The sequence below is a fragment of the Triplophysa dalaica genome, chromosome 7 (assembly GCF_015846415.1).
Source record: "Triplophysa dalaica isolate WHDGS20190420 chromosome 7, ASM1584641v1, whole genome shotgun sequence".
Classification (NCBI taxonomy): Eukaryota; Metazoa; Chordata; class Actinopteri; order Cypriniformes; family Nemacheilidae; genus Triplophysa; species Triplophysa dalaica.
Window position 1 is genome coordinate 8,115,040 of NC_079548.1, and position 21,711 is coordinate 8,136,750.

At 37.1% G+C, this 21,711-nt stretch overlaps 3 protein-coding genes across 3 annotated transcripts in view; 2 read left to right on the top strand and 1 right to left on the bottom strand.

Annotated features, from left to right (window-relative positions):
* scn4ab (sodium channel, voltage-gated, type IV, alpha, b) overlaps positions 1–11,976 on the bottom strand; it is a 37,819-nt gene extending 25,843 nt beyond the window's left edge. Inside the window, exon 1 of the mRNA XM_056753819.1 lies at positions 11,872–11,976. Within this exon, the coding sequence (XP_056609797.1) occupies positions 11,872–11,933 (62 nt within the window). The 5' untranslated portion in view covers positions 11,934–11,976. The remainder of the gene's footprint in view (positions 1–11,871) is intronic.
* Positions 11,977–13,982: 2,006 nt separating this feature from the next.
* On the top strand, positions 13,983–17,086 carry myl4 (myosin, light chain 4, alkali; atrial, embryonic). The gene is made up of 7 exons (XM_056751977.1): positions 13,983–14,114; positions 14,870–14,897; positions 15,006–15,146; positions 15,229–15,402; positions 15,752–15,829; positions 16,083–16,120; positions 17,010–17,086. Exons 1-6 carry the CDS (start codon positions 14,010–14,012, stop codon positions 16,109–16,111), a joined length of 555 nt encoding a protein of 184 aa, XP_056607955.1. The 5' UTR covers positions 13,983–14,009; the 3' UTR covers positions 16,112–16,120; positions 17,010–17,086.
* Positions 17,087–18,271: 1,185 nt separating this feature from the next.
* maptb (microtubule-associated protein tau b) overlaps positions 18,272–21,711 on the top strand; it is a 28,430-nt gene continuing 24,990 nt past the window's right edge. The window contains exons 1-2 of the mRNA XM_056751976.1: positions 18,272–18,427; positions 19,343–19,448. The gene's annotated coding sequence lies outside the window, so the exon portion shown is untranslated. The remainder of the gene's footprint in view (positions 18,428–19,342; positions 19,449–21,711) is intronic.

Consider the following 21,711-nt stretch of genomic DNA (forward strand, 5'->3'; position numbering starts at 1 on the left):
TCTTATTTCCCCCCGATGTTTCAATGAGTGGTCTGCTGATGTTTTTAATGATTATTTAGTTACATTCTGTGTTTTAAAGGTTATCTTTCAAGTCAGATGGCAGAGACAGATGACCACTGGGAGCTCACAACTATTGAGCTCCACTGCATTCTGCTTTCTTTAGGATCAGGCACACTTTAAGGGCCCAAAAATGTTTGCTTTCCTACATTCTTCAAAATATCCTCTTTTATGTTCAATAGTACGATAACATTTATAAAGCAATTTTCCTACTATGGTAGTCTATGGTGGAACTGTTTGGTTAAAAGCATTCTTCAAGATATCTTTCTCTTTGTTCATCAGTACAAATACATTTTTGCAGATTTGGAACAACTCTAGGGGGAGTAAATGATGACTTCATATTTAATTTTTGGGTGAACTGTTCCTTTAAACGCACTGTAAATCACTTTCAAATTGATTCATCAATAACAAATGCAAATGATAGCATATTATAGCATTCATTTATTTACAATTCTATTTTTACTCTTTCTTGGACACGCATGAGTCAATGGGTCTGCGTCAACAAATCAAATCTTACACTTATGAAAATGTAAATGTGACAGTTAATGAACAAGTCATTAATGTTTATAATGGATTGTGTCTTGCTCACAGCCCAACCAGGTCTTCAGAGCTCCACATCAGCAGTTTCTGCTACTGACTAGTCGCCATGTAACAAACACTGTAAACCTAAAGACCCCGAGGTGAGACCTGAGAACCAGCGTCTCCTTGACAGAGACGCAATCAAAACAGGTCATTAAACTAAAAAGAACGGAATCATCCAACTAACAATAAACAGAGAGGGTGATGTTTCAGATGGCAAAATGTTTAACGTGTTTTCAAGCATGAACTAGTGGGGAATATCACTTGGATGATGGTCAATCAGTGAGTCAAATAACAAAAAGTAGCAAATAAAAAGAAATTGTAAATCAAGGGTCTTGAACATCAAAACTGTAAACCCTCAGGTGTCTGTAGTGGTAGTGCAAATGATCCTCAAATTATTGTTTGATATAAAATATTTTTTTGAAAAACTGGAATTAATGAGATAGTAAATAAATGAGAAGTATTACTATTAGAAGCAAAACGTTCCCTCATTACTATTATACAGGTAAAGTAAGCATCATAAAATATGTATAATCATTTGTATGGTTCCGTAATAAACATCATTCATACCAGGCTTCATTTTATATAATATGTACAATGGGTCACTGCTCCCTTATCCAACAAGGGCTCATTAGCCGAAAAAGATTGAATATGTCTTTTGTAAATAACTTTCCAGATAAATTACAGGAAGGGAGTATTTTTATTAAACATAGCAAAACTCATGAGCAAAACAGAGATACCAAATGAGGTGAAAATATTACCAAGCAGGGATAAAAGCACGCAGTTCAGTGCAGAAGGGGGCAGATGTTTGAGAACTGAAGTGATTTATTCTTCTCAAGTCATGTGGAGGGCTTACGGCTCAATTACTGAGCCACACATTCCCTTTCTCTCACAAATGAAAGCTGGTTATTACATATGCTCACACGTTTTTTACAGTTATGGATCTAGCAGATGCTTTTATCCAAAGTGACATACAGGGCTTTTAAGATATACATTTTATTAGTATGTTTCCAGGAATTTGAATCTAATGCCCTTACAAATTGAGCTTGACGGGAAAATATGTTTTATGTCTATTACGCTATTTTCAAGCACATCTACTCATTTAGCAAACATTTCGGTAACACTTAAAACTATAAAGCTGTTAACTTCAGCAAGAACTGAGCAATATAGTTTTACATATAAATCTTTGTTCATGGTGGTTCATGGTGCATTAAAAATATTAACAATTGTTAATAAAAAAAATACATAGTAAATGTAGTAAATTAACAAATACAACCTTATTGTAAAGTGTTTCTAACATTTCTGAAGTATTTTACAGAAATTAAATTGAGAAATTCTCTTACATGTTGTGACCCAGTTCCAAAACATTTAGAAGCTTATACTGGATTTTGGCTATTAGTACAACAGCAGAAGGTGCCACATACCAGCACATCCACACAGTCAGGCCATTGAATGTAGTTCAGCATATAGAGATATATACAGAAGCTCTGAGTAATCCTACTGCTGATGGAGGACAGTCACATAACCGTGTTTATGACAGAACACTTTGTGACAGCTATGAGTGGCCACTATACAAGCCCATCATCCAGTCGCCGATGGGTCGGGCAGCACGACCGAGCTCACAGATATGAAATGTAGTTCCGATCATTCATCAGCAGCCTGTCATAAAATCACTTATAGCTTTGATAAAGAGACGCCACACAGAGAGCGTAGTGGGGTTGTAAAGGACGTTTGTAAAGGACAAACCGCTTTAACTACTTGTTAACTTATCTTCTCACTTTTGGTTTCTGTCACATGTATGCGCTAGTGCTGTTTTTTAGTGAGCTGTCTCGCTGCTCCTTATAGGCAGCATCCTTATAGACTTCATAGGGTTCTTACGAATAGAAATGTACTTGCAATAGAGTTCAATCTAATATGAGAATGATGGTATGCTAATACACATACATTCACAAGCCACATATTCACAAGTATTTCATTATTTTAAATAGCAAATGAAACCTATGTTCATTCATAATTGACCTTTTTTCCTTCGTCCACCATCCTGGGTTTATTATTATGCAACGCAGAATCAAACAGCTCAGAATTTACAAACAGCTATTGAATGTTCTTTTTACTCTTCTTTTTTGCATTTCTCAAAAAGTCATATCTCACCTCAACCCCCAACACACTTCAACACGCTGACGCTAGACAATCTCTACTCGTTCTCACCCTGTGTGACGGGAATAAAATGATGGATCTAAATGCTCCCCATATATTTATTGAGCTTTAGCAATGTTTTAGTGTGCTTTCCTAAACATTGCAAGATGGTAAGGAAAACGATATTTAGGTTAACTTTTCTGTCTGACAAGTTCTATAATGACATAGACATAGCAGTATTTCCACATATGTCATTTGACATGAGTAACCACCCTGTTTTGCTTTAACTGTTGATCTGAGATGTTTTCTTTTCTATTTTAAACAACAGCTATTGCATTTAAACACAGCATTCATGTATGGAACATGAAATTTACAATATCAAGCCTGATCAAGAACAAAATTATACATTTTTACTACAAAGACCTCAGTATTTTCTCTAAGCACACACTCTTAAAAAATAAGTAAAGGTGTAACAAAAAGTTTTTCACACCAATACCTTTCATTCAAAAGTTCTTAAAGAAGCATTTCTGTATTCGATTTTTTTTTTCTGTAGAATCTTCTCCCACTTCTCTCAAAAACTGTATGTGCAATAAAAAGGTTCTTTGGAAAAAACAATCCAAGAGAGTAGGTTTTAGCAACCTTTATCATTAAGAGTGCAGACTTTTCTAAATTTGGGAGAGGGATTATTTAACAAAGTTTCCCTGTAATTGTAAGCATAATATAAAAGCACCATCGACAACTTCTAGCAACAAAGTGATGATTTGTGAACGATGTTGAACTGCATTATGGTTCTTATCTAAAATTTAGAATGTTAGTCAAAAGTGCCTCATAACTGTTTGCTTTCTTACTTCTTTAACATATCTTCTTTTGTGTTCAGCAAAACAGAGATTTTTTTTTTCCTACAATTGTAGTCAATGGTGGCAAAAAACTGTTGACAAGCATTATTCCAAATATCTTCCTCTATGTTCATCAGAACAAAGACATTTATACAGATTAAGAACAACTTGAGGGTAAATAAAAAAGTCAGAATTTTCATTTTTGGATGAACTGTTCCTTTAAATACAAATACATGTATTGGAGCACGGCTTCATAATTTCTACTTGTCTCTTTAGAAGTGCTATCAGGGTTAACATTCGAACAACTCAATGGCTTATCATTCTGTTCAACTCCAATTTCAGTGTTGGAGTCCAAGAAAGCAGGAGAACCAAGACCTCACCCAGCGAGCCAAGAACACGATCAACCCAAAAGATCAGGCCTAAGAGACATGCTGCAGTCCTGAGCACAGATCACTTTACATCCAGTGCTCCTCCTGTCTACAGCACACTCACAACTTGATTTTCTAATGATGAAAATGATAAATGATCTGAATCATCAGTTACACACATATACATGCATGCACACACACACACACACACAAACACACAGTTACTGTAAATACAGTGTACCTGTTTATAAACACTTTTATTAAGTCTGAGATTAAAGATAAGACGTTATTATGTCAATTAAGAAAAAATGGTTTGGGAATGTAAATTTGATGCATTTCTCAAGTGCTCAGATCTTTGGACCACACTGTACGGTATTATACCATTACAATAACATTTCGTCTAAAACCAAATAAATCTAGATGAGCATCCACAATGTCAGGCGCACACCTTATCAATGGCGCACACATCTCTGGGCATATGATCTGAGGCTTCCAAGTAAGAAATGTATACCATTAATGCAGCTTTATTAAGTAATCACGGTATAGATTTTCAGCACTGAAGGGCAACGGAAGATGTGATGATCTGCCTAGTGCGGCGCATGAGTCAGACTGTCAAACAAATTAAATCTAGTGGTGAGAAACTTCATCACCCCTTTGCCTCAGTGTCAAGATGTATAACCCCGACATACTTCAGTACTTCCAAGATGAAGAAGAACAAAAATACTGGACATATTTTAAATGTCACAGACTGGTTACCACCAGAAGGTAAAATAGAGGGGGGTGTTTTAAAACAGTAAAGCTGTTGTCAATGTGCCTGTTTTCATGTACAATCCAGCTTGACATGAGCTTGACCCTGATGAAAAACAGAGAGTAGCTGGTCAACTGCACATGTTGGGTTTGGGATGCTTAGGGGGTTCAACGGGATCACAAGAGAATGACAATGTCAAAATGATTGGCACAAAGAAGCCTAAACACATGTGTTGTTCTTGAAGGGATAGTTCACCCAAAAATGCATTTATCATTTACCCGCTCTCATTTTGCATTCTTTCAATGAAAGTGAATGGTGACCCAATCTGTCACCTGACCTTTCTGTTACATGAGAGATGAAAAGTCACATGGTTTTTGAGACACGGTGGTGAGTATAGAATTTTTAATACAATTTTTGGTTGACTATACCTTTAGTGTCCTAAATTCTTAACATAAAAGGTTGTGAACGCTTGACCAACACCAAAACAAGAAAAGCCAGCCTAGACTGGCAAGACTTTGTACAATAGTTCATTTCAAATCTTTACAAAAATAAACAACCAGTCTTATCACACACTTCCTGTGTCCTTAAGGACCTTTTGATCTCCGGATCGTCTGCGAAGTCCAACGAGCAATCTGACAGTTTGTGAGGAGCGTAGGCGTCACGTCTGCGAGCCAGGGTCTGGACTTAAATGGAGATTGGTCTGCTGAGCAGTATTAATACGAGACTGAGACCAACCTGATCTGTGTGTCTAATGAAGGCCCGCGGGACAGGGGGGTGACCTGGCCCCCTGAGGCTCCCTTACATGCGGTACGGGCCTGGCGGGGATGTGGCAAGCTTCAGTGGGACCTGACAAAAAGCATAAGGGAGTTGATGATGTGGGAAAGGGGTTTAAAAGCGTGCATTGATCGTCTCAATTCTCAGAGCTCATGAAGCCATCCACTCATGAAACACAGTCCAAACCTCCCATGCCAGAGAGCAGGTGATTGATTTAGCAGTAGAGTTGACACCAGAATTTTTGTAGCTGATGCCAGGGTCACTGCTCAAATTCACACGTCCCTGGATAAAGTTTTACGGGTGGGACCTTCTGGCCCCAACAAATCAAGCACAGTGGTAAAGTTACTGCAATGCTGTAGTTAAATTGTTTATATAATGCATAAAACTTTATGGAAGTATCCACCTATAGATGTTTAGGTGGTTGACATTGATCTGTTTACACTGATACACTAGTACAGACATATACAGACATTTACGCTTGCCCACGCGCACGTACACACATACTGTACATTAGACCATCTGAGTTGAGCAAGTCTGTAAACAGAGTCCAGAGAGCCGGATGTCTCTGGAGGTGAATATCTCGACTGAGAGATGGAAGTGGAGACAGAATGCCGGCTCTAATGGCCAGATCAAAGGGAACTCCCCCAACTCAGTTATACATGGAGATCCTGTAGCATGGTGAAACGGCATTAGCCATGAAGTGGAAATCTTGTATGAGAGAGAGTGAGAGAGTGAGCGAGAGTACATTAGTTGTAAATGATAAACCCACTTCTCTCAGTATACTCGGTATGTCGATTCAAAACTATCCACTGACCATCTTTGGTTCAGTTCTGATCTATTCAATTACATTTAGTTGAGTTGGATTAAATTCAGAAGGAGAAGAGGTAACTTTCATCAAACTAATCAACCAGCATGCAATCTCACTCGCTATATTTGACATTAGCCAATATAATTCTGATTTACTTTGATTTCTGACCGGATGATTTCCACATTCAGCTCTGAGTTCAGAGATCTTGCAACTCTGATCATTTCCAAAACATGATTCATAAAACATGTACTCCTGGTTCAAAACTCTGATTGAATGAGCTACATTCATAGCTGTTGTAAAACACACCTGTGAGTGCGCATCAAATTAATTTTATATTAACAAGCCAAGTTGCTTGGCAACAGTAAACAGCTTAAACTCTTTGTGCACTGCCAACAACATCCTGTTACCGTAGTAAAATTACTCTAACACACGGCCCGCAACATCTATTGCTTTCAATATACTGTTGATGTTGTTGTTTTATTGTTAAAAGAAAATAAAATGGAATGTGTATATTTATTGTTTTTGCAATGAACAGATTTCTTATTGTATCAAGAGTCGGATGAGCACATATCTGTACACACCTAATGAACTTGCCTGATCTTCCAAGGCAACAAATCAAGATATCGCTACTGTCCTTCTGAAACCAAATATCTGCATATTTTGTGAAGCTTTTTTGTCATAAATTATCACTATTCACCCGTTATGTTTCTCACCGTGTTTTGTAACTATCTAACCAATAAAAAATATTTCCAAAATTTCCTGAAAAACAGCGAATTTGAACATCCGAGGTTTTGCAAGGACAGCAACGATTTGAAGATTTTCTTTGGAGACCGACAACAAACTTTCATCAGTGCCACACACTTCCACTCAGCAGCACAAGCGCTGAACCCAATGAGCCCTGACCATATAACTGCTTCCTCTGTAATCTCTGATATAATAATGGCTCCATATGGACCCGCATATAGTCCCTTTATCGTGACTGATCGCTCTCATTTCAAGACACGGCCAACGTTAACATGGCATGCTTTGTTGCACGCTACTTACCAGCATCTGACAAATGACTGCTTTTAACTTTGCTTTTAGCTGCACCTGCAAGATGTGCTTAAATAGCCAATGTCTGAAAACTAAAGAAACAATGGGAACCAAAGTAGAAACTCATAACAAAAGAATTTAATGCTTTAGACTTCCTTCTTTAGGCCAGGTTTGTCATGAACAAACATTTGTGTGCATTAAATAATCCTGTGGCCTTTACATTTCTGTTTACAGTAAATGGATGCATCAAATTTACATTTTTTGCACATTCCTGTACATATCTATACTAATCTGGAAATAACGTTTCACACTTCCAAAAATATGCTGATTCTTGCAAATGTAAACAAAGTGTGGACAACACTTCTTCTGTAAGCAGTATCTTGAAGAGGAACACTGTCCAAATAACAAGAAATACACAACTGAATGGTACAGATTTAGGTGTACCATTCAGAGAGACTGTAGGTATATCATGACCAATGTAATTACGTGAAGTACATTTATTATAGAAAAATCATTATTTAACTCTGTCAGTGTTAACTTTAAAGTCTCAACATTTTTTACTCTTTCACTGGCCCAAATTGTATTTATCAAAACCAACAAAAAAGGGCTCTGTAAGGGAACTCTAAAGAGGTTTGTTAGGCTACTCTAGCAACAAAGTTAAAGCACAAACCTCATAACAGAGATATATTATAATGACATGACAGAACTATAGCATATTTCACAGGTACAGTATATCTAATATCGACACGCAATAAATAAAAAACATCATGACATTTTCTAGCCATACTTTTCAATAAGACTAATAAGAATTTTTGGCTCCTTATTCAACTGCTTATTTCTGTGTCTTTTAAAGGTACATGGACAACTTAGTTCAATGACAAGTGCCCAGCTCAATAAACTCAAAAACACTACACCAACCCAACTAAAGCCGTTACCAGTTAAAGACGACAAGCAGTTCAGTGATCTTTTTACCTTGTTCAGCAGGAAAACCGCTCTCCTTTATTTCAGATCCGAAGGTTAGTGTTGTTGAAACCACTCCGAAACTTTAGTCTCGTCTGGGAGAAAGTCCAGGCTCCGGGGCAGCTGTCGCTTACGCACGGGTGTCTTGTATGAAACCTGAGAAACGTCTCAGGTACGATCATAACTTCGCTTTAAACTTGTGACACGGCCAAATCTCCAAACTCTCACGCGTCTTCGGGGATAAAAATCGGGTTATGAATTCAATACATAATACTGTACGAGACGGTATAATGTTTACGGATAATGCAGTATGACTGATTTTACCCTATCATGCCGAAAGAAGCCTGATGATCAGACGTTAATAAACACTAAATATCCACGTAAACGCAACGAAATAAGTTATAGTGGTTAATTCGGGTATGTTAGGTATAGTTAAAGAATTACATTTATTAAAAAAATATTTGTATTGAATTTGTTTGCAGCTGTAGATGGAACAGGGCCTTCTGGGCTCTGTTTGCAACCTGATTTGGTATTATGAGTTTATTATTTTAACATAGGCTAATGTACGTATACTCTACACCCTAAAATATATAAATTCCTATAAATTTTGGTTTTATTGAGAGTGGTGCGGTGATGGAGCCGATGCGCGTAACCGTGCGCATCAAATGGAGAAGTGCTCGGTGCGCACGCCGGTGACGACGCGGGGTGTTTAGATGTGATCCCCGTTTGAAGGTAATCTATGTTTATTTCTGAAAGCATGTTCATTTATGTCCTCTGGTGGAGTATGACAGGAGCCAACTCACTGTAGTCGGCATGGCGCACAAGTTTTACGCACGACACGTCCATTATGAGAAACAGCTTTGATACACACACATCGGGCTACTTTACATTTGAGGTTATTCTTGAGGACATATACATGCCATTAAGCATTTGTTTTATAGCATGAAACAGTCACGTTGTTTCTTTGTGTCACGTGCCTTGAGTGTAATAGACGCAGTACAATGCACAGTTTCTATGCATCGCATTAAGTCATGTCTGGACATCTGGGGATGAAAACTGGAAATATAAATGAATAGTGTGTATTCATTTGCATGACAAGACCTTCTTTGAATTTGTTCTCGAGTGTGTGTTTCTGTGGTAGATTTTGGAAGAGGTCGAAGATTTTATCGATGACAAACAAGGCTTTTGTAGAGTAGGCATACATATTCAGGAATGTACCAGGGACACCAGATCCAAGAAAACAAGTCAGTATTATTATACTGTGAATTATAGGCTATCATGGGAAACGATGAGTGATGAATGTCTCATTGATCTTGAAACAGTGTGAATGATAATTATTTTTAGGAGACTGTAATTGGAAAACTGGTTTAAACGTTAATGATGAGGTAGTACTCTTGACTGACACACTTGAGCATGAACTTCCCTCCCTGCCAGGACACCTGTCTCGACACCTGTCATTTGATCTTATACAGGCTTCACAACAGCATCGCCTGCTGGTCATTAACAGAACATAATTTGCCTAAAACTTGACTGTTTTATCATAGTAAGATTAATAAAAAAATACAAACTGGATTTCAATGTTTAGTATTTATTATTAGGAAACAAGAAATCTAGTTATGTGGGGAAATACACTTCAAAATCTGGAAGGAACCTTAAAGTTGCAGCATCTTAAAGTATCGGCTTGCTAACCCGACAACTCTTCACACATACTGTCTAGACATTAATCTATTACAGTAATAATACTAAATGGCTCTCTTCTCTCAGGCATCTGTCCAAAGTCGTTTTAAACTGCAGCTGTTAAGCCCCTCCCACAAAGTTTCACACTGAACCACAACAGATATGTCACGTTTTTACTCATAGAAAACTTTTGACACGGTTGATGTATTAACCTAACAGATTCTAAAACCAGTTTTTTTTGGGATCATAACACAAAAAAGGCCCCTTGAACATCTGTGTATCCGTCTTTATATAAATATCAGCTTGTCTGACATAGTTATTTTGATAATACATTTGATAGTAAAATTGTGTAATATATTTTGAAATATTTTTTGAATATATACAGACACCCGCAGAATTACAAACTGTAGCTCTGTCAGTAAACCACAGTCCAATTGACAGTTTGCACAAATGTCCTTCACTTCAGAAAACGGCAGATGAAATGATAAAACTAAAGTCTTAAAGGTAATGATGACATATAGAATATTATTTTGTTTGTATTTTATAATTACTTCTTTCTTTCAGAAAGAAACTACCCATATTAACAGAGACCTTCATGAAGAGATTGGTTATCCCCGCAGTTCATATTGAATCCTTTTGTTAGAAAGTGCTATCTTACCACATTACCCCAGTTCTCAAGTCTATACAATGGCTTTCAGTCACATATTAAACAGATTTTGAAGTGCTGTTATTTAATTATAAATCACTCAGTGTCTTCGGTCTTAAATACATTGCAGATAATGCTTGTACAATATAAACCTAATTGACATCTTTCTATGATGCTGGGACTCATTCCAAACATGGTGAGATAATCTCCACCAGCTGAAACACCCTTTATTTTTAATGTGTTACTTGACAGTCAATTGTAAAACAAATTTCCAATTGTGTATTTCTAGTATTTGCACATAAATAGGTTAAGCCATCTCATGTGAGATATTTATTTAAATTTTTACTATGCACGGGCAAAACAATAGCAAATAATCTTAATAGTTAATTCTTGTTAAATTTTACAATGTAAAATGCTGAGTTCACAGAAATTGTGTATTTCATCTTTTCTGTATTAAAACAAGCAACACAGATGTTTAAGCAGATCACATTACTGTAGGTTATACTGCCCTCATGTGGAGCACAGACAGAAATTCAGCACAAAAGCCAGGAAGCGTCAAGGTTGTTTTCAGACAGACACTATCATATGTCTGCCGAGTGATGAGATGGATCTTTGATCCAGAAGGTTCAGTAATTATCAATAAAAGTTGTTATTATTATGTTATTTACTGTAAGTTATATGTTGAAAATTCTATATTCTATTCTGAATTCTATTCTATTATACTCTTCTTTTTTATTTAATGCTCTGATCAACGCTATTCATTTCTCTATTGCATTGTATTGTATTCAAATGCTGTGTTATTTAAAACTCACGAGTGGGTCAAGAAGGACAAACACATCGTTGGGTTACAATCGCCTAGAAAATGTCAATATTTTTCCTAATCATGTGTTGAAACAACCAGAATCTTGATATGAGCACATCAGCGTAAAGTTAATTTACAACTCAATGGCTTTTCCCCTTTTTGACTGGACCATGAGTTGAAAACAATCCAGCATTCTATTCTATTCTATTCCAGTAAATGAATTAATGAAGGATGACTACTAAAGAAAGCTGTGGACTTCAGTTAAGTCACTCATCACGTAATTCCTCTACATTTATTCTTATTGACAACAATAGTTCACAGGCACTAATCTGACACTACTTAGTATATTGTTCTGTTTATAGAAGTCAATTTGTCATATAAACAACAGGCTCAGATATATAAGCTTCTCAACACTACACACTCTTAAACAGCATAACTACATACCTACATGTTGAAAACACTTCTGTCCTCCTGGACCGTCAGAGAGACTTCATGTGGGTTTAACAACATGAAAGCAGACACCCCCAGCAGCCCTCCATCTCTGGGTCTGGGTGAAGCGCAGCATCGCACAGATGAAGACCTGCGATGAGGAGATGAAAGTAAAGCGAGAGCAGGAGATGCCATTCTTGATCACAGCCACGGGCTCGAATGCACTGTATCTACACTGGATGTGGAAAGATATAGCATGAGTTATTGGAGACCACATGCTTCTGCTGTCTTAAGTGATTCATAAGGTCTTCTGGGATTTGCACCAGAGCTGAAAGCATAGAAGGGAAATGTATCCTAGAATTAAAGCCATTACTGTTGGAGGTGAGAGAGATTTTTAGTGGATTTTTACTTCTGAGGGGCTCATATTGAATTTTCTTCCGTCTGGATCTCAGTCCTGTTGTCTGGGAAAATGCAGTATTATAATCTTTATGAATATATAAGATTTTCTTTTTGAAATGATAAAGTGGACAAGGAAATTATCATTCATTTTCATTGATTTTTTTAAAAGGAAAATTACAATTTCTTTTAGCATTTTCAAAAATTTTCTTCACCATAGCATTTTAGAGTAGGTTTTTAAACATTTTTTTAAATACAATCTAATGTGCAGGGGCAGGTGAGATGTGAGCAGTTTTTTCCAGATTTTAAAAGAACAGTTCACAATTAAAATTCTGTCATCATTTCCTCGTCTCAAGTCGTTCCAAATCTATATACATTTCTTTATTCTGATGATGAATACAACGGTATTTGGAAAAATGCTTTGGAAGAATGCTTTTAACCAAACAGATCTTGGCCACCATTGACTACCATAGTAAGACAAATTGCGTCATAAATGTCTATGTTCTGTTGAACACAAAATAAGATATTTTGAAGAATGTTGGAAAACAAACAGTTCTGGGGCACTTTTGTCTACCATTGTACATTTTGGTGCCCAAGATCTGTTTGGTTACAAGCGTTTTTCCAAATATCTTTCTCTGTGTTAACCAGAACAAATACATTTTATACAGATACTAGCGAGTGAGTAAATGATGATAGAATGTTCATTTTTGGGTGAACTGTCCCTTTAAAAGGCTCTTGTCATTGCATGCTTTCACAATGCAAGACCATTCATTAACAAATCAGTGCTCTTTTAGACTACGCAAGGTTGCGTTTGAATGAATATATAATGACAGATTTGTCATTTGGGGTCATTTAAATGCTTCTCATTTCATCTCACAATGAGATTGAGTCAGCAATGTAATACTTTTATACTGGACACTAGTAGACAGCTGAACAATACTTTACTTTATATAAAAAATGGCCAACTCAACACAACAATAGCAGTTCTGACAGTCTCAACAATAGCAGTTCCCACATCCCAGATATAGATTATTCCAGAGGAACCTGAGATGCTTTTTTTCCTTTTAGAGCTTCTGACGGCAGGGAGAACAGGTGGACGCATCTCCACTCGATAAACTGTTGTTACTCATCGGCTACATCAGGCGCCTGGATGACAGACATCAAGGCTTCTCAAAGCAAGAATGGGCTGCAGTTGCTGCGGAGTGTAAGCAGACAGAAGGTGTTTATCCATCACTGTTATCCCTTAGAACAATGAAACTCCTAAAGAACGTTCTGTTTGATAGGGCGCAATACACATATAAGCTGTATCAGTACAGAATTTCTTCAGTTCTCATTTTGATCTTATTTTGAAATGGCATGTGCTTAAATACTTCCATATTCCAATCTTAATATGCAGAGACAACAAAATCACAAGTTGATGTCCCCACACCGAACCTCAAAAGCTGTCAAGATTCATCACAGACAAGACTATATCTTGCAAGGCCTGAGAGAGCAATTACAAATGATGATTATAGATTGAGCAGTCCTGAAAGCATCAGCATTATATTAACCTGCTAATTCTGTCATGCCCGGCATGGCTCGTAAAGTCTCATCCCTCAATGCCGTATCTTCCTGTCCTTTTATGGAGAGCTGTAATGGGCTGGCCCATCCCTCTAATGCAGTTGGGGAGCTTTGAGAAGAGTATAAAAGATCTCAAAGATCGTTCTCATTCCCGTCTCTCATCTCACACGTGTCTGTCCTGATCTTCATCGTTGCATCGGAATGGCTCCCAAAAAGCAAGAAGCAAAAAAGGAGACGGCCAAGCCAGCGCCTCCTCCCGAGCCGGAGAAAGCCAAAGTGCCCGAATTTGACCTGAAGAGCATCGCGGTAAGTTTGGGTGGGATTTGTTTGGTATTATGTTGGGTGGAATCATTTGTTTGAACTTGAACTCATGATTAGAAGAGATTTTTGGTGGATACCACTTTTGGTCTATTTATGAAAAAAAAGTTTCAAATAATTTTTTTAATAAGAGCATTGTTATTTCCATTGTTTTTCTTTTAAATATAGTGTATTATCCCATGAATGATACCTCTTGTTTAATAAATTTAATAAAGTAAATAACATATGGCCGCAAAAAGGTTTCACACACACAAACTTGGATTTTAAAAGCCCCTCCTCCACTGAACGTCTTGTTGCAGGCATATTCATATTGATCGAAGACCACTTTTACAAATTGAATTAACCTGATGGTCGGAGGTGGGGTTTGGATGATGGAAGTTTAATGAGACCAGTATGAAAGTGCCTCCTTATAGCCTTGCAACTATCCGGTCGTGGGGTCTCATATCAAAGCATAACATTCCCGTCTTGTTGTCTGGGCCGGCCTTTCTCTCAGGGACAGTATGGATGAGGTTTCATTGTAATTCCCTCTGGTCTTCAAACAGGCGTCTGTTATTCTTAGTCTCTATAATGAGCAGCGGTCATTTCTGACCTCTCAAACGACCTCCGGAAAGTTTCTCCAGAGCATTATTAACATCTGTATCTCTGCCGAGTGAGAGTGAGCAGTTGGCATATGTCTGTTAAGCTTGGATGATCTAGTATTTCCATTCTGAGTTGTTAAAGCATTTAATTGTTTTATTTTTTAGATTGAATTTACAGCCGAACAGATTGAAGGTAAAGATATGTTCAATCGAAAAGACCTACTTTGAAAATTTCATTGCTTTTCATCTTCCTCTTCCATCTTCTAATACGATGTTTCGCTCATCTTTACAGAATTTAAAGAGGCCTTCATGCTCTTCGACAGATCACCCACTGGGGAAATGAAGATCACCTACTCTCAGTGTGGTGATGTCATGAGGGCGTTGGGTCAGAACCCAACCAATGCGGAAGTCATCAAAGTACTGGGCAAACCCAAACCTGATGGTGAGGGCAAACTGTTGCAAGGCATTGCATAAAAAACTTTCGAGTTGTGTGTTTGTAAAATTGATATTTATCCTCACTTTAGAAATGAACACTAAACTGATCGACTTTGAGACGTTCCTGCCAATGTTTCAACACGTGTCTAAGTCTAAAGATCAGGGCACGTTTGAGGATTTTGTTGAGGGGCTGCGAGTGTTTGACAAGGAGGGCAACGGCACCGTAATGGGGGCAGAACTTCGCCACGTACTGGCGACTTTGGGTAAATAAAACATGGCTAGTTTGAATCCTTCTATTTACCTATCAAGACTAAACGACCAGTTCGCCCAAAAATGAAAATTCTTTCATCATTTTCTCACCCTCGTGATATTCCAAACTTTTTCTGCAACGTTGATGCCCCAACAACATTGGAGACCATAGACTTCCATTATATATGAACACAAAACCCCAGAGACATTTCTCAAAATATCTTCTTTCGTATTGCACAGAAGAAAGAGTCATAAAGGTGTTTTGAACAACGTGAGGGTGAAGAAATGATGACAATATGTTCAGTTTTGGGTGAAGTATCACTTTAAGGCCAGCAGAAGGTCTCACATGTCATTGGGCTGCAGGTGAGAAGATGACCGAATCAGAAGTAGACCAACTGATGGCAGGACAGGAAGATGGAAATGGCTGCGTCAACTATGAAGGTGAACATTTTACAAACTTTTGAGACATCAAGAGGTCACTTGAATGTAACAGATTAGCTAAATGTTCATAAACACATGGAATGAAAATAAATGATGTGTTTGATAAGTGTTCTAGAGTAAACTGAAGTGCATCACTGTATAGACATATAAGTAATATGATTGTGCACATCTAAACAATTATGTATTTTTATATTTACCTTTCCTTTGCTCGAGTGGGTGGAAAATTTTGACCCTTCATACTTTTCTTTCACAGCTTTTGTTAAACACATCATGGCTGGTTAAACAAAAGAGGTCAGTTGCAGTTATTAAAAAACACCAATGCATGACTTGAATTATTATGTAATTATACCACAGGTCTTTTGAATAATTCAGTTTGATTGGTTGACAAACGTTCTATGGGTATTCATTAACTTTCAGTGAATGCACACCTATGAAAGTGTTCCGGGTCTGCTGACCGCGTTACAGTTACATTTCACATCGCCAAGTTTAAATAACAGAAATGTTATAGTGTAGCCTACAGGCCATCACCTCACACAGCACCATGCTCTTGATCTGACGTCAAACTTTACTGTTAATGGAAACGCGTGCACAGCTTCGTTTCCATAAACAAAACAACATAGAAATACATATACTGAAATCAAATAAATAAATAAAAATAGATTGAAAAACTAAATGAATTAATAAACACTGCCCACACTTACAAAAAATATACATAAGATATCCTGGGACTGAATGAAAACCCAACAGGTCAGGGTTTATTCCGAAAGGGTTGATCCATGTGACTCTGTTATGTTCTGCAGGAAAGTAACACTCCTGTAAGAGTTATATGGATTTATAGGATTCCTGTAGCCCTTTTGAGGATTATAAATTTATGGCGTGATCTTCTCATACTTTTTTAATTAAAATGTATAAATTATGTGCAAGTAAATATTTTAAGTAAGCGTTGTTGCTTTAAGAGTCTGTTGCTGGGCTACTTTGTTGCCTGGTTATGGTTCGTTTTCCTCTTCCTCCTCGTTTGCCTTTGATTGATAATTTGATGGACCTACTCTTTCAAAAGTTTGAGTGATTTTATTTACTGCTGGTGATACAAACAATAAAGAGGAATAAAACGTATTATTAGTATCACTGGCTATTCTGTCACATCTGTAAACACGGCTAAACTGATCATTTTCTCTTTCAGGCCCATATGTGACAGACTTCAGGAGTTAACAACATTCTCTCTGTAAACCTTTATGTTCATTTCAAAGAAGCTTTTTTATTGGAGTAAACACTTGGATAACTACATTTTATGAATGAATTAATTGACGTACTATTCATTTGTTTCTATATTTCAGAAGGTGCATTACCATTACACATTATTACACATGATTACATAAAACTTTTGATCAAGCTCTAAGGAAAAACAACAAACATCTATTTAAATGTTTTAACTGTCTCTGTTTGATCGGTCACACAAATAAAGATGTGTCTGTTTTAGAGCCACACAGTGGCAGTGGCAGCTAGACATCTTTGAATTTGACAAAGGGATTAACCAATAGTTTACTGATAGTATTTAAATCCAACCAAAATGTTCTAATTGATACTCCTAGCAGATCCTTTCATTCTTAGCTTTGTCAATAACAGGTTGGTGACTATTCAGTTTGCTGTGCAATTATATATTAGATAACTTTAGAAATGGTTTTGTATCACTCACTCACAATGATATCTTAAAACCAAGTTTTAGACAGTAAATGTGACTAAAAAACTTAGATCACAGCATAATCTTTTCATATACTTCTTATAACAATACCATTTACAAATGACAACCCTTTTAACTTTTCATAGAGCACCTCAATTTTATTATAGATGGTTCAACCAAAAATGAAAATTCTTTCATTTAATCACCCTCAACCTCATCTCATTCCAAAACTACTTTCTTTCTTCTGCAGAAAACAAGTCTTTTGTGTTTTACATAAAGATTCATATAGTTTTTGAACGACATGAGGGTAAATAAATTATAACAAAATTATTATTTTTCGATGAACCATCCCATAATCTGTCATTTAGGATTTAGACCGCAATCGTTTAAAACCTACTTATTAGGTAAACCCCTGGTAAGGCTAAGGCGCCATCTAAAGGTAAAAATAAAAACTGCATCTGCAATAAAACCCCTGTTCACAATCCTGTGAAAATTTGAAACTTGAAAGGTCGACAGATCAAAAATATTGATACAAAAAGAGGTTTTAAATTAATTATGTGAATACGGGTCAATGCAAAAGACATTAACGTCCATTAGCCTCTTTACATTCTGCCTCTTTCAAACAAACAAAAAAACAACCACACACACAAACACACACACGTTAACAAAATGTAAAAATGCCTACTCATTCACAAGCGGGCTGGTTGCTGAGCAACTCCCCTCCAAGCCCAACCTCACTGAAGAACTCAGTTGGCTTTCTGAGTGCTAAAGAGCACATCACACATCTGAAGAGCAAAAGAATGGACAACTCCAAATAACAGCATCAACCTTTTTTACATTGCTTTGAAATATTTCATTATTTGTGGAGCCAAGTGAAGGATTAGAATTTTGGAGACGAAGATTATCCAGGTGAAGGACTGGTATGTATACCCTGGAGAATATTCCAGAATTTTGGAAGCAGATGAGCTGTGTGTGTTTGCGCTTGTATGTATCATGACTCTTTGAGGTAAGATATACTGTCTTAAAGACAGTAAAACCAAGAGTTAAATAGAAATTCTCCTGTTCTTAAATAGTTATGTTGCGAAACTATAAAAAGCATAAAAATTGCATTTGTAAGGTTTTGATTTTGCTATGCCATTCATCCTTCAACTGTGCAGTGAGTCAATATCTATAGGCAATAAAACACTTTATGAGATAGTTGCATTTTACTTTATGAACTTAAGACATGGAAATGACTGGCTACCCAGTGTTATGAATCATTTCCAAGTTCTCAGAGTCTCCCATTCCCAAGTGATCTTAGATGAAAAGAGAAAAATCATGAAATGCTATTTTATATCGCCCTGCAGCGATTTGATAGTAAATTGAGATGATATGTGAACTAAACTGCTGAGAATATATGTTCAGTTTTTTGCAATTTGTTTATGATACCTTAAAAATACCCATTTGCGTTAAATAAACAAACAAATATTGATATCTTTGCAAACATTTCTAAATAGTTTGGAGGTTTGGAATGGGGCAATTAGACGTTCTGGTTGTGCAACAATTATATGTATTATTTTTTATAGTATTTTAGTAATATATCAAAGTTCATTACATGCATAATTTTCTGTTTCTGTATTTATTGTTTATTTTTGCCTGTCAACAATGGAAATGTAGAGAAGCTCAAGGAAAATTTGTGCGCGTACCAATATCCAGTTTTATATTTAGAATAATATTTAATATCATTTGACATTAAACATTACAATGTATATAGACCATGGGTTTGAAAATTGTACAGTGACCTGGTTGTCAGTTCAGCATTGTCTGGGTTCTGGTTCATTCCTCTTGCTCTTTAGCGCCCTCTTTCCTCTTCAGAACGCCGAAGGAACTGCGCGCTCTGACAGCAGGGTTTGCTCACTGGCTGACTGCTGCAGTTGGACAGACAATAACTGTGTCACAAAGGTAAGTGAAAGCGGTTTACAATCTCGAAATATCATTCATCTGTGATTCATCTTCAGTAATGGAATAAAATACGCTGAAAAGCCTCACCGCGCTTTTTATCACGCTTATCCGCAAAGAGGACTCTTGTTTAAAGGATGTTGCAAATCCGATGATGGGTGTGTGACTTGGACATAATGGGCCTGGATTTACAACAAAGAGAAGGAAATAAAAATCAATGCAATACTAATGTCATTTCATCGTGAGTAAATGTACAAAGCAACTGAACATTTTCGATTTTTTCGCATCTAACATTCGTGGGGGTTGTACACAAAAGCAATTGTCTCCGTTCACATTCATTAAATGATACGAGACAAATATTTAAAGGTTTGCTTTTTTATTTGGTCGTATATTTAATACAAATCTCTAGGATGTGACAATAGATACGTTGAGCTTTTCATGTGAGCTCGGTTTGTCAGCAGCAATGCTGTGGAAAAACCTAGAAATATTGTGACGCCGATGAACGCTGCGTAATGTGCTTTACGCCGGTGTGTTAGTCAATGGCGATAAAACCACGAGAAAAAACGGCGCAGGTGTTTTCAGTGGGTTGTTGTGTGGTCATAACGAACGACGTATCGGTTATCTAGGTTTTTCTGCGGCTTTTGCTCGCGGACGAACCGACTCGACGTGTGTCTGATCCGCAAGGTGGCTTTGCTCTCCGCTGTAACGCGATTTTCGCAGCTTGACGTCTGTTGAAAATGGTGCTGATGTTGCATGTGGACAAAAACGCACGCCGGTTTTGTCATGTAACGCTTCCATGGTTACGCAAATCTTCACAGAATGTGCACGATTCCTCGGGTATTCTCGAACAGTGCTATTTAACGTTGTTTTAAATACATTTTTAAAAGGGCGTGACGAAATTTTGTTTATGTTTTAATGCGAGAACAACTTAATTTCTGATAGTATTGTAACATCACCAGGCGCTTTGTCTCTAAGACGAGATCTGCAATGGAGTCTAGTGGTCGGATCTCTATTTTTTTTCTATATTAGGCCTTAAAAAAAGACAAAGAGGCAACAATCCGGAGCCTCGACGGGTTTTGCATGTCTATACATCTTTCTGGTTTTTCTTTCGTTGTTTGCACGCGGAGCATAAAAGACCCCGTTTTCATTTACAATCGTTTGATACACAGATTCCTCTATAGACTCAATTCTGCATTTCTCAAGGCAGCCGGACACACCTTGCTCCCCCTCCCTCCCCGTCTCTCTCTCTCTCTCTCTCTCTCTGTCCCTCTCATCACGGCTGTTGCGCTCGGTCACACTTATCATCTCGCCATCCTATTGTTCGCTTTGTAAGTATTATAATTTTTTCGATAATACACAATGTAAATGGGAAAATCTTGAATGCAACATTTGAAACGCGGGGATGTGAGCTTCCTCCCCCACGCCCATCTCTGGGAAAGCATGTCGCTTGATCGAGCTAAACTACTGTCGCTGTGGCTTAAACCGTGTAAAGATGACGACATGAAATATGGGGTTATTTTTGCGTGCAAATTTGTGAGCAATAATATTTCGTTAGTTATACATACGGGATTTATGTATTTTGTTGTAATTGTCGATATTTTAAATCTGTATCAACGTAAAGGCCAGAGATGTACCATCAAGCCAGAGAGAAGCTTACAAATAATCGACTTCTGTTTAGACAGGTGCAAAATCCTCATTACTGCCAACTACCATTGTTGCCTGTTTATTTATGGTAGTCATGTTTCAATTACTTATGGCGATTAAAATCATCCATAGCACATGGCAAATCTACATTTACAGACCAATGGAGATTGTTTGCCACATTCAATGGTCTGTTGGTAAGTTTATGGTTGGATAACATTATTAAAACATAGTGAAGGTAAGATAAATAAAGAAAAGAGAAACGGACAAAATGGTGGTTCGCATTATTACCGAGTAGTTTTAGTGCATTAAAAAGTCAAAGCGTTCATTTGAAACATTTTCAATTTTGTCATGTATTATTAATAGCGGCTAACTGTAAAGAAATCACACAAAAATAGGGGTGTGACAAACTGAAACACGAATTATAACAGTATGCAGTAAAAGCAGTTTGCATCTTTCAGGTTATAATTTCTCAAAGGGAAAAACATTCCCCATAAAGAAAGAGAGCATTTAGGTTCACTTTGATTCGAAAGAGCCTGAATTTCGCCTTTATCACCCAATCATATCTCAGGATTATCCAGTGACGTAATATACATTTACAGTAACCGGAACTCACAACCAACCA